The 16,258-nt window shown below is 37.3% G+C and overlaps 1 protein-coding gene across 13 annotated transcripts in view; it reads right to left on the bottom strand.

Moving 5' to 3' along the window:
- ZNF148 (zinc finger protein 148) overlaps positions 1 to 16,258 on the bottom strand; it is a 152,906-nt gene that overhangs the window by 24,158 nt on the left and 112,490 nt on the right. For all 13 annotated transcript variants that reach the window (XM_081085397.1, XM_081085404.1, XM_081085393.1 and 10 more), the window contains 2 exons: positions 11,867 to 11,992; positions 394 to 517 (listed from right to left, as the gene is read on the bottom strand). In XM_081085397.1, coding sequence (XP_080941523.1) covers positions 394 to 517; positions 11,867 to 11,992 — 250 coding nt within the window. The remainder of the gene's footprint in view (positions 1 to 393; positions 518 to 11,866; positions 11,993 to 16,258) is intronic.

Raw genomic sequence — 16,258 nt, 5'->3', positions numbered from 1 at the left:
CTTTTAGTTCTGCCCTCTACAACTTCATGTTAATTATCATTTTTAATCTTCGATTCCCAAATTCGTATTTCAAACTCTTTTTGGATGTCTTGCCTAGAAAAATAAATGCTGACAGGCTTTCAATAATGCATTCTTTAACTGTTTCTCTAGCTAAAATGAACACATTAAGCCATATTAAGTGTCCAATTAAGATTAATTAATATTGCACATCCATGCTAATTGTTTTCTCATTTAAAGTTTTCTCTGGTTTCCTTCCGACATTCTGGCCTTATGAAATCTCTAATTTGAAATGCCAGGTTAGCTATGGTCTTAGGAATGAATGACATTTACACGAAGATGAAAATAGCAAAGGTAATTTTAATGGCCATAAGCCCATTTTAATTCAAGAAATACCTGTATGAATGAAGACATGTCTCTGTAAGTGATAGTTCGTTCTAAAGGCAGCATTGCAGTGCTCACAAACATGAGATTTAGGGGTTTTCAAACCAAGTGATCCATCCTCATTTATTGTAAGAATCTAGTCCAAAAAAAAAGGGCAAAAACAAAAGAAAGAAGTTTTAAAAACGTAACACTAATTTATAAAAAGATAATGCCTTTTAATGCAAACAATGGTCACCAATGATTATGAAATATTTTTTCCTAATAATTTTGAAAAGGCTGTTAGAATAATGTTATCATTAACTGTAAAGATCAGTGTGACTCAGAATGGGTAAAGATCACTAGTAAAACCTTAGAAGCTAGTTCTCCAACGGTGATGTCTAAGAGTGCTTAAGTGTTCTGTTAGCGTGAGTATAGTTTTATTTTCAATTACAAATTCTCACGCAGAATAAAAGTCTTATGTTTTAGAAATAGTATAAATATCAATCAGTATAGAACTGGTTAAGTAAGTCACAAAAATGTATACAATTTAATATTACACGGCCATAAAGTAAAATGAGAAAGCTATTACTTATATGGAAAGAGGTCCAGGATTTACTAAGTAAAAAAAAAGCAAGGTTTAGCCCTAGTGAGTTTGGCTCAGTGGATAGAGCATCAGTTGACTAAAGGATCCTGGGTTTGATTCCAGTCAAGGGCACGTACCTTGGTTACAGGCTCCATCCTGGGGCACATGCGGGAGGCAAACCAATCAAATGTGTCTCTCTTACAGCAATGTTTCTCTCTCTGTGTTTCTCCCCCTCCCTTCCATTCTTTCTAAAAATCAATGAAAAAAACATCCTCGGGTGAGGATTGATTAACTAATTAACTAAACAAATAAAAAGCAAGGTTTAGAATCCAGTATATAATTCTTCTATTTTTGTATATGAAAGTAGCATAGGTACATGTATATTTTGTTTGTATATACATAAAAACTACTTGAGAAGGATGTACATAAAATGTATATAACCTCAGTTGTGATGCTGGGGAACAAGGCAGGTAGGAGATAAGGTGGGAGAGCGACTTTACACTGAATATATTTAATACACTTTTCTAAACCAACATAAATGCTTACCTATTACATTTTCCTCTTTTTTTTAAGATGAGAAAACAAAGTTTTCAAGTCATCCAAGGATAGAATTAAGAGTCTGGTTCAATCCAGCATCTTTAAGGTTATTCTAGGACTACGAAACTATTATTAAGCATATTCCTAAAAATATTTGTTAGATAAATAAATTTGAATGGGTATGGGAAAGGAAGATAGCTGACAAAGAAATCAACCTTATCTCCCTGGGCTTCTTAAGGTTGAGAACATTATGGTCTGGACAGTGCCAGAGAGAAGCCACATTTAGGTTTCATGTATTCCAATTTATCAACCATTTGTTCAACGAGCAACATTAAACTGCCTCCCTCATCAGACAAGTGGCAGAGTGAAAATAATCAATGATCCCTTTTTTTGTTACTGAGGAGAGAAGAGAGATGGCAGAACATGATTTGAAGATAAGCAAATAAAGCTAGGAGGTAAGATCAAGAGGAGCCTGGCAAGTGAGAGGCAAGCAATACTGGAAGTGGGGGCATAAAGAGTGGGAGCAAGGAGCTGAGTACACACAGGGTGGAGAAATCTAGGAAACGTCTTAACAATACAAAGGCCTTTGGAAACTGGTTGGGGCCTGTAAATGCACAGCTATGATCACTTCTCAACCCTAGAAAAAGGGAGTAGATAAGGAAAAGAGACTTTACATTTTTTAAAATATGTTTTTACTTTAAATTTAGGAAGACAATTCACCCACACTGTATGTAAATCAATGGTAATTATAACACCAATTATACAGGGCACTTGGGTTCTGGGCAAACTGCCAATGTGGTCAACAATGCTTCCAAGTTTATGCACAAAAGTCAGAGGGAAACATTTGGCAGCGGAACGGAAGTGGGTGTCACAGCTTCCTGAAGAGTCAGTGAGAATGAAGTTTCATCGCTAGTCAGTTAAAAGTTTTTTCAAGCCTTCTAAGTCACAAAATAAAATGCAAGTTAACATTGTGCAAAACAACAAAAACACAAAAAGTTTTAAAATATGACTCAAAATATTTCTAACTTAAAAGAATTAAGCATTTTATATAAAATAGAACTAAAAACAATATATTATGATATTTTATCACATATGTTAAGAAGACCCATGTTCCAAAAAAAAAAATTTAAAAAAAAACGGCTTTCTGTGGCATACATAGCTACTGCAAGGAAAGACTTTGTCAGGAACAAATCTGGCCCAAGTTTCTTAATGTGAAACGGATGTAATCCTAATCAGTACAAAGCCCTTTTATGAAGAGTTAAGGAGTTCTACATCATTGTTGTCTGTCAGTAGAAGTAATGCTGCCTTTCACTGTGGAGTCAAGCTTTAATTCCAGGTGGATTTTATGGATGAAACAGCTAACACTGGCTTGTGAATAGCAAACTAAAAAGTCTAGCATATTTATAAAGTTCAAAGACAGAAAAATCAAATTCTTAGGCTTTTTATATTTAATTACCTTTTTTTCCTTTTCTTTTTAGACTACAGTAACAAATATCTTTGCATAAAGGACAAAAAGTAAAATTCACCTTGCCTCAGATTACCACCAGTGCCTCTTCAAATTTGTAATCTGTTTTAAATATAATTACCTAGTTTTGTCTGTTTTACTCACCACTATAAACTCAATGTCCAAAATGGTGTCTGGAACATAGTGAGACCCTATACATGTCTATTGATGTGGCTACCTGCTATCCATACCAAACATCCTCACAAGCTTACCAGTTTATTCTTAAAATTTTGTGCAATAAGTAGTACTTTTCAATTTTTCTGAATCACTAAGTAGTGCCACAGAGAGGTGAGTAGGCAAAGAACAAAGTCCCTCAGTGGAACAGAAGTGGCAAATCGATACAGGCAAAATTTTCCTTTGATATAAATTTAGCTTCTTTTTTCTTGTTCACACCCCCTTTTTCCAGATCTTTTAGTAGAATGTGATTGCTTTTCTTTTTCCCTTCAACAAAAGAACATTATAACTGAAGAATTTGAAATTTAAATTCTAAGGTGTCTGTTATATCTCCACATGATTTATCTTGCCTCCTGTCACAGATACTTTTGAAGAAAATGGTATATAATAAAGAACAAGTAATCAGGCTTTATCAAGAGGGGAGAAATTAGTAATAGTATAAATAATACTCAACATGCTGGTATTTTTCTTAATTGTTTAATAAATTTAAAATAGAATTTTTCACTGTCAAATGGAACTCAACTAATCTGCTCTCTTTATCTCATGGTCCATTAGAAGGTATGTTTTTGTTCTCAGCCAAATGTATTCCCAGCTAGTTACCTACCTATACATATATAGTGACTAATCTTAAATAATATGCCAACTTTATTTAGTCAGGCAAAGCACTAAACTCTGCCTATTCAATTCAGAGATTTTTCTGTCAAGTGTCAGTGCCACTGAATAACTGAAACCTGACACCCCTTAGTGAGAAGTTTTGCTCTCTTAAAAGGTGGAGGAGATTTTCCCATTCTATGCTAAATATATTCCAACTATGAACTACTAAAATCATTAAAGCATATTTTAAAATAACAATTATATATTTTATCATACATTCTTAAATCAATCTAAATCTCTAAACCATCAAAAGACAATTTAGAGAAAACAGTTTAAATTTCTCACCCACTATCAGTTATTTTACTGAAATGGGGTGGGAAGAGAGATCTTCTAAAACTAAAATCCCATCCTCACATTGTAACTTTCTTTCATTCTTCAGGATTTTTATTGTCTCTCAGTAGATTTTACATATTACCAAATTTCATTTTTAAATAGCAAGCTTTTGACAGTGCCAGATCATAAAATACATGGTATCATAAGCATGGTACAATAACAGATGTTCAACATAACGACCCTGAATTTTAGAAAAGGCTCTGTCTCATGTTTTCTAAATATTAGTCAGAAATGTATGTGACATTTTTAAAGAAAGATTTGAATCAAATATTTTTAAATTGAAGTTCAGTTCTGTGAAAAAAAATTTTTTACTCAGTATATATAACTCCATGGGAAAATTATATAAATAAAATACTAATACCTTCTTTTACTAATTTTCTTCATTTTTCTCTTAAGTATTATTTCCTATTTCCACCCCCAGTCTTACAATCAGTACTCATCTTCAAAGCCACTTCTTCCACAATCACGTTAGCATATAAGGACAATACATAAAAAATGCCTAGTATATCTACTTCTCTGCTGCTTTTAATTAAATTTTCCTCATTTTGTATCATTCAATTTTAAATCTTTTTTTATATTAAATCACAAATCTTTCCTGGGAACCAATGATGTAGAATAAACTGCCAGGAAAGGATTCTCTATATAATTTATAATCAGTCTGATTTGTGGACTATGCTCTGCCTTCCTGAGTTCAGCCTAACTTTGAATAATCAATTTCTATTCAGACTACCTACAGTGTTATAACAAACAAACCCAGTTCCTTTATTTGGAAAGAGATCCTGGCATATCATAGACATGAAAATTATTTGTTGAGAGTAAAAAAGAAGATACATTTTAAAATAAGGGGAAGTAATTAAAAAGTGCCCTGCTCTATTTCTTTAAATTACTAGGGATTTTGAAAGCCCTATAAAATGTATACAATACTGGATTAAGAAAATATTGTCATATTTTACTGAAAAGTATTCTTAGAGTTCATCGTTAACTCAATAATCCTCATAAAATCTTCTGGGGTGGAAATCGTTATCTCCTAAGCACCTAACAAGTCAACAGCAAAGTCAGATGATAATACCTCATTCTCTCCAAAAACTTCTACTATCAAGACTTGAGATTCTCAAGCTTTAACATAAATCACAATCACCTTGGACTCAAAAGTATAAATGGAAATCACTGAATAAGAACCAATAGGAATGGGGCCTGACTACATAACTGGAAAATCTCTACGGGTGATTCTAATGCAGAGCCAAGATGGAGGGCCACTGACCGGTATGCACTGAGATGGAAATAAGTCCACTGAGACTTTTCACACATTTCTAATAAACTTAGTGCTCTGTAGTCCTAATCCACAACAAAACAAAATAGACTAAAAGGGGCAATGGACTATAATGTTAAGTGGCCACATAGGTATAACAATGTAAAAATAAACAGCATGTCATTAAGGAATGAGACAGCTAAGCTATTATAAGCAGTCAAGAAACAAAATCTAGCAATCGATAGTTTACAGGATAAGGGGGGAAAAAGCCCTAATGTCTCAGTCCTCCCAGAGGACTGATTACAATACGTAACATAAAAAATGTTTACAACATTAACTAAAAGCTGAGTCATGTTCAAATGCACTATATTTAAAAAGAAAACAACACATTAAAGGTTTCCATCAAAGTGGCTAAAATAAAATTAAGCTTGACATTTAAAAGTGACAAGCTTTTTGCCCTAGCCAGTTTGGGTCAATGGATACAGCACTGGCCTTTGGACTAAAGGGTCCTGGGTTCCATTCCGGTCAAGGGTACATGCCCAGGTTGTGGTTGCGGGATCAGTCCCCAGTAGGGGGCGTGCAGGAGGCAGCCGATCAATGATCCTCTCTCATCACTGATGTTTCTATCTCTCTCTACCTCTCCCTTCCGCTCTGAAATCAATAAAAATACATTTAAAAAAAATAAAAGTGACAAGCTTTTGTTAAAAAGCTTGTGAAAAATTTACTTTCAGAAAACACCTTATTCCATGATAGTATCTAATAACTTGATCTAGATAACATTCTCTAACTTGGTTACCCTCTTTTTTTACAGACATGATGCCAAATGGATTTTGGCAACTTTCCAAGTATCAAGATGACTAAACTTTTCCATATGACAAAAGCTGAGAAAGCAATTAAAATCCATGGCAGCTAAAGATGACCTAACAATACAATACTTCACACCACAAAGCTTACCTGGAAGGGAGCCCCATTTATATGGATATTAGAAGCTCTGATATTTTTACTGGAATTCTATCACATTACTTTAGTAGTATTTGCCGTACAGATCCCCAATCTAATGTGACACATATCAAAATATTCATAATGGCAAAGTTCAAGATTTGGGAAAGGTGCTGGGGTAGAGTGGAGTCTTCTAAGCATAATAAATTATAATTCTTTGATAAATTTCAAATTATTTTTAAGAAACATAAAACAAGCAGCACAATCATTTATAAACATGAGATAAGCTTTCCTTGCTTTTCATACAAAAGGGCAGAAAGAGTTTAATGAAAAATCAGAAGTACGAATTTTAAACACATGCCCGAGAAAATATAAAATAACTCATTGGCTATGCCTTCAAAGTCCCAAAACTCCAGATGCAAAAACCATTTATCTGGAGACTGCAGACCTGTGTTAAAAACAGTCCACAACCACCTTCTGTCCCACTATATGTAACATGTCAAAACAACTTTAAAATAATTGATTTTGTTATTCTCACACCCTTGTCTGTTATACATTATTTCTGGTCATTTCACCTTCCTAAGAATTCCCTGAAAAGACTGGCCCCAAATACTTTCTTATATAAAATATACTTATACTAGGCCAAATCTTTCATCTAGCAACTGCAGAGATTATAAGAATACTAAAATAATAACCTTTAGATATTAAAATAATACATTATAAACGAATTTATCTCAAATAAAAAGCAAAATAGCTTAAACTCTCTAAAAATCTGATCTATACTTAGAAACACCTAGAACAAACTACCAAATACACTCTACTATAATAGTCTGTGTTTCAGTCAGAATTTCAGAACACATAATACTCAAGAATAGTACCAGAAAAACATGGTAATAAAATACCAAAGAAAATGTAGCATTTACATATATTATGGTGTTTTTAGACTTGAAATAAATTCCTCATAGATCAGCAGTGAACCCAAAGTAGCATAATCACTATCACAATCATTTTAGAAATTTGTTTTTCCCTCCAAACCTGGTATTGTTCTATAATGGAGAACCTGATTTATTCGTTAACGTAAAAAACAAAAAGTATCATATAAATTGCTCAGAAAAACATTAACCCCAAGAAAAGAGGAGGGAGAGATTTCAGAAAACATGAAATATAAAATGCCAATGATTATGAAAAAAAAAAAAAAAAAAACCACACCACCCAACAAATTTAGTATGACCGGTAACTCAAGAAATTAAAATTTAAACTATACTGAGATGCCCATCTTAAACTTCAAAAAAAAGCAAAAGTCTCATACTCAAGGCTGGTGACAGACACACCTCAGGCCACTGCAGGTAGCAACTGGTACATTTCTGGAAGGAATAACATTATCAAGAAACCTTTTTATGCCTAGACAATGTGGCTCAGCCGTTGAGCATCAACCTACAAACCAGGAGGTCATGGTTAGATTCCCAGTCAGGGCACATGTCCAGGTTTCAGGCTCGATCCCCAAGTGTGGGGCATGCAGGAGGCAGCCAATCAATGATTCACTCTCATCATTGTTTCTCTTTCTCCCTCTCCCTTCCTCTCTGAAATCAATAAATATATTTAAAAAAATTTTTTTAAGTTCATGCCCTATGATTCAGGAGTGCACAAATATCTATATACAAACATTTGAAGTCCAGCATGATTTAAAATGAAGATAAAGAGAATACAACTTTCCAACAACAAAGCGATCATTGACTATCATGTGATACATCAAAAGAATATTATGTAGACAGTGTAGGCAGGCAGGCAGTTTAATGTGCAGAGGCTTCTCCGTGAAGTGCACTCTGTGTAAGAGGCCCTTGTGCAAAAAAGGCTGCTTTTTTTCTTTGAGCTCAATTAGCCACCAGGAGCCCTTCTTAGTAGGTGCCCTTTTTCTTCTTCTCAGGGTTCACATAATCCGATTACCTCCTGCCCAAGTCAGGGTAGTTTCCCACTGATATTTTCCAACCTCCAGATCTTTGCAATCACAGTTCCCTTTCCCTTGGATTTTCTTCCCATACACTCTCCTCAGCCAAATCCATTCATATGTTAGGACTTTTCTGATCCCCCATCAGGAGACAAGGCTCTTCCTGTCAAGCCACAACCTTCTTGGACGTATCTCAGACCCAGCAAGAGCACTCATGGTAAAGTGTGGGCTGCTCCAGGGTACCATGGGGATCCCAGTCTCCTGGCAGGCTGCCGTATAGGCTGTGAGGGCATCACAGAGGCACAAGTGCTGGCCATGGGTACGACATACATCCTGCAGGCATATCCCGAGGAAAGGTTTGGGGCTGCTATGACCCAGGCAACTGCCAAAGGGGCCATCTGTTGCCTGTAAGAGTCTACACAGTGTGGAAGTCTTCAAGATCTGGGCAAGACGCATGGGGCAGCTGATGCTAAAGCCAAGGTCTGGCCAGGACAGTAGCAGGGGGTTAGTGCCTGGGCCTTTAGGCTAGGGTGTGGTGTCCAAATGTAGGTCAAAGGAGCCAACATCACCACCAAAGGCCCCATAGAGCCTCACCAGCCAACTGTGGGGGTGGAAGGCACAATTAGGTGTACCGGCTGCCCCAATCATACATGGGATGCAAACCATAGGCTGTGAGCATTACCATATGACAAAATAAAATTATGTAGCTAATAATATCCTTATAAAACCATTAATAACTTTAAATGTAAAAATAGCTTACACACTTCAAGTGTTAAAAATCTGGAAATTCTACATATCTATAAATTTGAAAATAGAAAGGGAATATGGCAGAAAACTAAGGTAGTTAATCTCTAGGAAACATGACTATGGGCTATTTTAATCTCTGTATTTTTCAAACTTTTCTCTAACAGGCACATTTATGTATCCAAAAAGCAGTGGTATGTAGGTAAATGTTTAACAGCAGGTTAAGAAGTCATGGGGCTGGGAAGGGTTTAATGATTTCCATGGTGTAATTATTCTCACTGTGGCTAATTTTAATCTACCAATGGTTTTAGCCCTGGCTTGCAAAATTCCTGAAAAGTTAGCAATTAGCTCTGGCAAGCCAGTACCAACTGGTCCCAGCATACCACTGGGAGTCCAAAAGTATCTATATAATAAAGAGCCAGGGTTGTAATGACTGAAGGCTCCACTAGACTGGAAGTCAGTGCTGGGTTGCCATTGCGACCCAGCACTGACTGGGGCCACTGTGGGTGCCCCAACCCAGCACTGACTGCCTAGGGGGCTGCGGATCAGGCCTGGAGAGAGGCCTGCAGAGAGAGAGGCAGGGTCTGATCCATAGCCTCTGTGGCAGCCGTTGATCAGAACTTGCCTATTTTTCTCTCCTGGCCAGGCCAACAGCTGGGCCTCCATTTCTCAGGCCTCCACCAGGGCTGCTGATCAGACCCACCTTTCTGATCAGGCCCCGTTGATAGGCCCAGAGATGATGGCTGGCATAGAAACTGACCAATCAGAACCAAATCTGGGTGAATGTAAGGAGCCAATGGCTGCTTAGGAGGCGGAGCTTTTGACACTGACTGGCATAGAAATTGACTAATCAGAACCAAATTGGCCAGCAGAGGAGGGAAGCGGGGGCAAGATCAGGCCTGCAGGGGAGGGCAGTTGGGAGATCAGGTTGGCAGGAGAGGGCAGTTAGGGGTGATCAGGCCAGCAGGGAAGGGCAGTTAGGGGCGAGATGAGGCTTGCAGGGGAGGGCAGTTAGGGGCGATCAGGCAGGCAGAGGCAGTTAGGGGCGATCAGGCCGGCAGGGGAGAACAGTTAGGGGCAAGATCAGGCTGGCAGGGGAGGGTAGTTGGGGGCAACCAGGCTGGCAGGGGAGGGCAGTGGGGGCGAGATCAGGATGGCAGGGGAGGGCAGTTGGGGGCGAGATCAGGTCAGCAGGGGAGGGCAGTTAGGGGCTCAATCAGGCCAGCAGGGGAGGGCAGTTAGGGGTGATCAGGCAGGCAGGCAGAGGCAGTTAGGGGCAATCAGGCAGGCAGAGGCAGTTAGGGGCGATCAGGCAGGCAGGCAGGCAGAGGGGTTAGGGACAATCAGGCAGGCAAGCAGGTGAGTGGTTAGGGGCCAGCAGTCCCAGATTATGAAAGGGGTGTCCAATTGGAGTGGGTGCAAGCTGGGCTGAGGGAAAGCCCCCCCCCCCGCATAAATTTCATGCACCGGGCCTCTAGTACAAATATATAAATGATAATTATAATTTAAAGCACATATGCAAAAACAATTAGCCATCAAAAAATAAAGAGGTCACCCTGACCGGTTTGGCTCAGTGGATAGAGCGTTGGCCTGCGAACTCAAGGGTCCTGGGTTCGATTCCTGTCAGGGGCATGTGCCTTGGTTGTGGGCACATGCCCAGTGGGGAGTGTGCGGGAGGCAACTGATCAATGTTTCTCTCTCATCGATGTTTCTGACTCTCTATCCCTGTCCCTTTCTCTCTGTAAAAAATCAATAAAATTAAAATAAATAAATAAATAAATAAATAAAAATAAAATAAAATAAAATAAAATAAAATAAAGAGGTCATGTTATAATATGATCTTTTTTTTTTTTTTTTTTTTTTTTTTTTTTTTAAATATATTTTATTGATTTTTTACAGAGAAGAAGGTAGAGAGATAGAGAGTTAGAAACATCGATCAGCTGCCTCCTGCATATCTCCCACTGAGGATATGCCCACAACCCAGGTACATGCCCTTTACCGGAATCGAACCTGGGACCTTTCAGTCCACAGGCCGATGCTCTATCCACTGAGCCAAACCGGTTTTGGCAATATGATCTTTTTAAAAAAGCCTTCTTCACTATATGAGGAAAGTAAACCCAAAAAGTATTTATTGAGTATCTTATTGTGCCTACTATTCCAGGCTCTTGGGATATACCTGTGAAGAAAATGAAGTCGATGAATGAAGCTTACATTCTATTCATATACATACTTTTTATTGGTTTCAGAGAGGAAAGAAGAGGGGGAGGGAGAGAGAAACATCAATGATGAGAGAGAATCATTCATCGGCTGCCTCCTGCAGGCCCCTTACTCCAATTGAGCCCAAAACTCAGGCATGTGCCTGTGCCCTGACTGGGAATCGAACTGTGACCTCCTGGTTTATAGGTCAATGCTCAACCACTGAGCCACACTGGCTAGGCTTACATTCTATTCTAATACTGGTATTTTACAACCTTTTTCTGATGAAAAATCGATACTAAATTTTCCTTAAATCGTAATATTAAAATAAGTAAAAGTAATATAAATGAAAAGCAGGCCACTGCATACCACCTGCCAGATTTTAAAGAAAGAGACAAAGGGGAAGAAGTTTGCTTTTAGAAAAAAGACATAGTGAAAGCAAAGTGAAAAAATGTAAAGCAATGGCCCACCACCTCCATGCAGGCATGCACCCCTTCCTCCTAGTGAAGCTGATGCTACATTCCAACTTTACTAACCCACATGATACTTTATATAGCTGCCTTATGGACCAGTCATATTTCTGCCCATATGATTAACCAACAGTTTGGGATTAATAGGTTAGGGACCACCACCTTAATATATTCTTACTTTTGCAGGAGAACGTTGCTTCCGTTTCTTCTTTTTCTGTAAGTCTACTGGCTCTCTGATTTGTTTTTTGTCTCTCATCAGTTGCTCAGATACATCAGTAAAAGTAATTTCCTGCTTTACACTTATCTGTTAAATAAAAGAAAGCCAATTTCAGAAATAAAGTCCATTGTGACACACACACACAAAAAACACAACCAAAACAACACTGCATGTTTAATTCTTTGCTAATCCTACATAAATATGGCTCCCTGGATAATCTATGAGTGTATTCAAGTAAATAGCTCTTTGAAGAATTCATTTATAGGTAACTGAAAAATAAGAATCAAGAGTGAGTATATAAACTAAGATTTTACAAACAATTATCTGGAAAAAAATAATAAAGAAGTCTTGGGAAAAGATGATTATAAGACCTACCAGAATAAAGTGGAAGTCAACAGAAACATCAATTTCATTCCCACATTTAAGAAAAGTGATGTTAAAGTTAAAAGCACACTAAAAAGGTTAAATCCAAAAAAAAAAATCAACAAAATAGTCGGCGATAAAAGGAGTATTTTGACTTCACAATGGGCTGTCTCTCAATTTACAAAATACCAGGAAAACAACAAAATTCTAAAGGTAATCACATCAAAAGAAAGGTAAGTCAAATAATGAAAATCCAATTACCTTTAAGCACAATACTTTTAACCAGTATTTTCCTGGCTTCTCCAATAAACCATTACCAAATATGTTTATGGAACTGCATATGGTTTTAGGCTGCCTGCTATGTGCAAGGCATGATGTTAACTACACAATAAATATAGAACTACTACAAGAAAATTAAGATATCAACAATATTATCTATCTTCAGATCTCAGTTTTCACAGATATGAAGAGCTGTTTGCCCTAAAAAAGAATACAGTAAACCCTCAATTTTGTCAACCTAGATTTAATGGACTCTGGATTTAACAGACAAACTTTCCAGTCCATAAGTCATAGATGAAAATTAACATCCTATTAATTTTAAAATGCTTTTAACCAAGATTTGCTTATAATTAACAGGTTATTTTTTTGTTATTAAGTCACTGTTATTTTTAACAAACTTTAGCAGATAGGCATATGTTATAGTAAAAGCACTGTAGTAATTTCACCGCTGTAAATATTACATATCTACTATAGTCTATATATTAAATCCAAGAGTCACCGCTCATAAACAATGTGTAGTGAATGATCACACCCACCACTCTCAAGTAGTAACTGGTTCTGTTATCTCAAGTGGCAGTGGTGTGACTTCCTACTGCAATTTTAGCTTGTGCTAGATGATGTTCTGGCCTAGGCTAAGCCACACCCTAGCCATGTGCATGTGTTTACTCACAGTCACTGGTGAGTAGACTCACTTATCAGACCTATTCAGTATATATTTGAAATTACTGTAATACATGGAGGAAACTTTTCTATGAAATTAAACTTTTTCACACATACTTAATTTTAATGACACAAATGTGTCTACATAAGTAAAAACAGGTAAATTAACTAATTTGTCAAATTTTTAATATACCCATTTGGAAAACATACTTTATTATATAACTAGAGGCCTGGCGCACGAATTTGTGCAAGGGTGGGGTATGGCCAGCAAGCCCCAATCGGGGCTGATTGATCCGGGCCGGCTGGGGGGAGGGGCTGCAGGAGGTTGGCCAGCCCCAACCCCGATTGGGGGTGTGATCAGGGTGGGGCTGGCCAGGGGAGGGGTTGTAGGCTGTTGGCTGGCCGGCCCCACCCCCTGGTCGAACTCCCGGTTGAAGGTACAATTTGCATAATAGCCTTTTATTATACAGAATGGACTTTCAGTTTTAACAGACACCCCTCACCTGAATTAGTCCCTTATATGAGGTTTTAATGTACACAGGGTTCTAAGGTCACTAATGGTAGTGTCAATTCTCATAAGGAATTGATGGTGTTCAGTCATCCACTGCCACATTTTCAATCTATCTTTGAAATGAAAACAGAAGAATCTTAAAACTAAAAAACTTTCAACTCAAGAAGCTATGAGGTGAAATATTAAAAATGCTTGATCTTTGCCCAGTCAGCGTGGCTCAGTGGTTGCATGTCAACCTAGGAACCAGGAGATCAGTTTGATTCTCAGCACATGCCTGGGTTGCAGACTCAATCCCCAATATGGGGCATGCAGAAAGGAGCCAATCAGTGATTCTCTCTCATCACTGATGTTTCTGTTTCGCTCTCTCTTTCTCTCTCTCTCTCTCTCTCTCTCTCTCTCTCTCTCTCTCTCTCTCTCCCCACCCCGTCCCTTCTTTCCCTTCCTCTCTGAAATCAATAAAAATATTTAAAAATTTTAAAGATTACATATTTTAAAAAACACTGGACCCTTGCACCATGTGAGGACATCAGAAGATTCATCTGAAAGAGGCCCCTCGCCCTATCATGCAGGCATCCTGATCTAAAACTTCCAGCCTCCAGAACATGAGAAATAAATTTATGTTGTTCATAAGCTTTAAAAAAAATTCTTGATAATAATCCAGGAAGTAAAATGTGCTAATGACTACATTTTTAAAAATACACTTTAAAGCCTAAGTGCCCATCAGCAGATGCATGGATTTAAAAAACTGTGGTACATCTACACAATGGAATGCTACGCCGCTATAAAAAAGAAGGAACTCTTACCATTTCCAACAGCATGGATGGACCTGGAGAGCATTATGCTAAGCAAAATAAGCCAGTCAGAGAACGATAAATATCACATGATCTCACTCATTGTGGAATATATTGAACAACATAAACTGCTGAACAAAAACAGATCCAAAGACATAGAAGCATCGAACAGACTGTCCAACCTCAGAGGGAAGGGGGGGTAAGAGATCAATCAAAGGACTTATATGTATGCATGTAAGCATAACCAATGGACACAGACAGTAAGGGGGTGAGGGCATGTGCTGGGAGGTGGGAACGGCTGGTGAGAGGTCAATGGGGGAAAAAGGAGACATATGTAATAATACTTTAAACAACAAAGAATTTAAATAAAACATTAATATTAAATAAATAAAATACACTTTAAAAGATGCAAGATTATAAACATCTTACAGATTTATTGTGTAAAGTTGGAAGATACAGTGTGTGAGATTCATGAGGAAAATGCAACATAAACCAGGGATTTCAGACTAATAAAATAAGGAACTGAAAGCTTTCATAAATCCCTGGAATGTAGGCAGTATGAGAATCGCAAATCAAGGAGAACCCTGGCACAAAAACATGATGTAAATGATTATTCAGCCAATAATTCCATCAGGTTATAGAATACTAGTGATCATTTTTTTAAAGCTTCTTTTGGTATCATTATTTGGAACATTCAAACATGTTATTACCATCTGAAGTGATGGGAATTAAAAGTGACAAACTTGGGCTAAATATGAGACAAGGAGAAATGATGGCAGACCATCTATAAGCATCTGTTGAACTGCTCTGTCCTATTTTGCAGTAGCACTAAAGTAGTTCCAACACTTCTGTCAGCTTACAGATTGCAAAGAAACCATGAAAATATAGCACGAGGCAATAAGAAACAGGGGAAACAGGAACTCTTTTTAGAAAAAGTATCAAGTGGAGCATAAGGTAAATGCACAAATAAGTTCTGAAATTCCAATTATTCACAAACCAAGGATGAGCCTTTATATGCAGTGAACAAGATTAATACAATGTATCTGAGCCTATTAGTTATTTTGACATATATAGAAAGTAGTACTTGCATTTTCAAATACAAGGCACACTGTTAACATTGTGAAAGCAGACCCAAATCTAGATATATCAATGGATCAAAGCATTATGAATGTTAATAGGCATATAGCAAGTTACATTTTTAGAATGTTCCAACAGGCTATCGCTGATAAATAGAATAAAGTAATCTCCTCTATATATAACATAATCAACTACACATTAAAGTATATGGTCCAGTCTAAGGTGTAAAGAAAAGATGTCAGTAAATACAAAAACTTTAAGTGATGGGTATAATAATAAGACAGCTAGAAAAAGTGAGTTACAAAAAGTCTGAAGAAGCACAACGAAAAAGACACTGATTCATCCATAAGTTACCTACTCTTTTCTTGAGAACTACCTTTAAAAGAAAATAAAGTTCTCTTTAAAAGAAAAGTGTTACTTTTCACCTATGTAAAATGAAATGTAATTAATCAAAGCAAGCATCTACACCTGGGTGATATTTGAAAAGACTGGTTTGCTAGATTTTCAAAACATATTAAAGCAGCATGAAAACAATAAACTAGGAAGTATGGTAATTTCTTAAAAAACAAAAATAGCCCTGGTCAGTGTGGCTCAGTTGGTTGAAGCATCATCCCATGCACAAAAGGTCTCTGGTTCAATTCCCGGCTGGGGCGCATACAGGATGGGCAACCG

Source organism: Myotis nattereri (assembly GCF_964212035.1).
Source record: "Myotis nattereri genome assembly, chromosome: 3".
In the NCBI taxonomy this organism is placed as follows: domain Eukaryota; kingdom Metazoa; phylum Chordata; class Mammalia; order Chiroptera; family Vespertilionidae; genus Myotis; species Myotis nattereri.
This window is presented reverse-complemented; position numbering and strand designations above follow the sequence as displayed.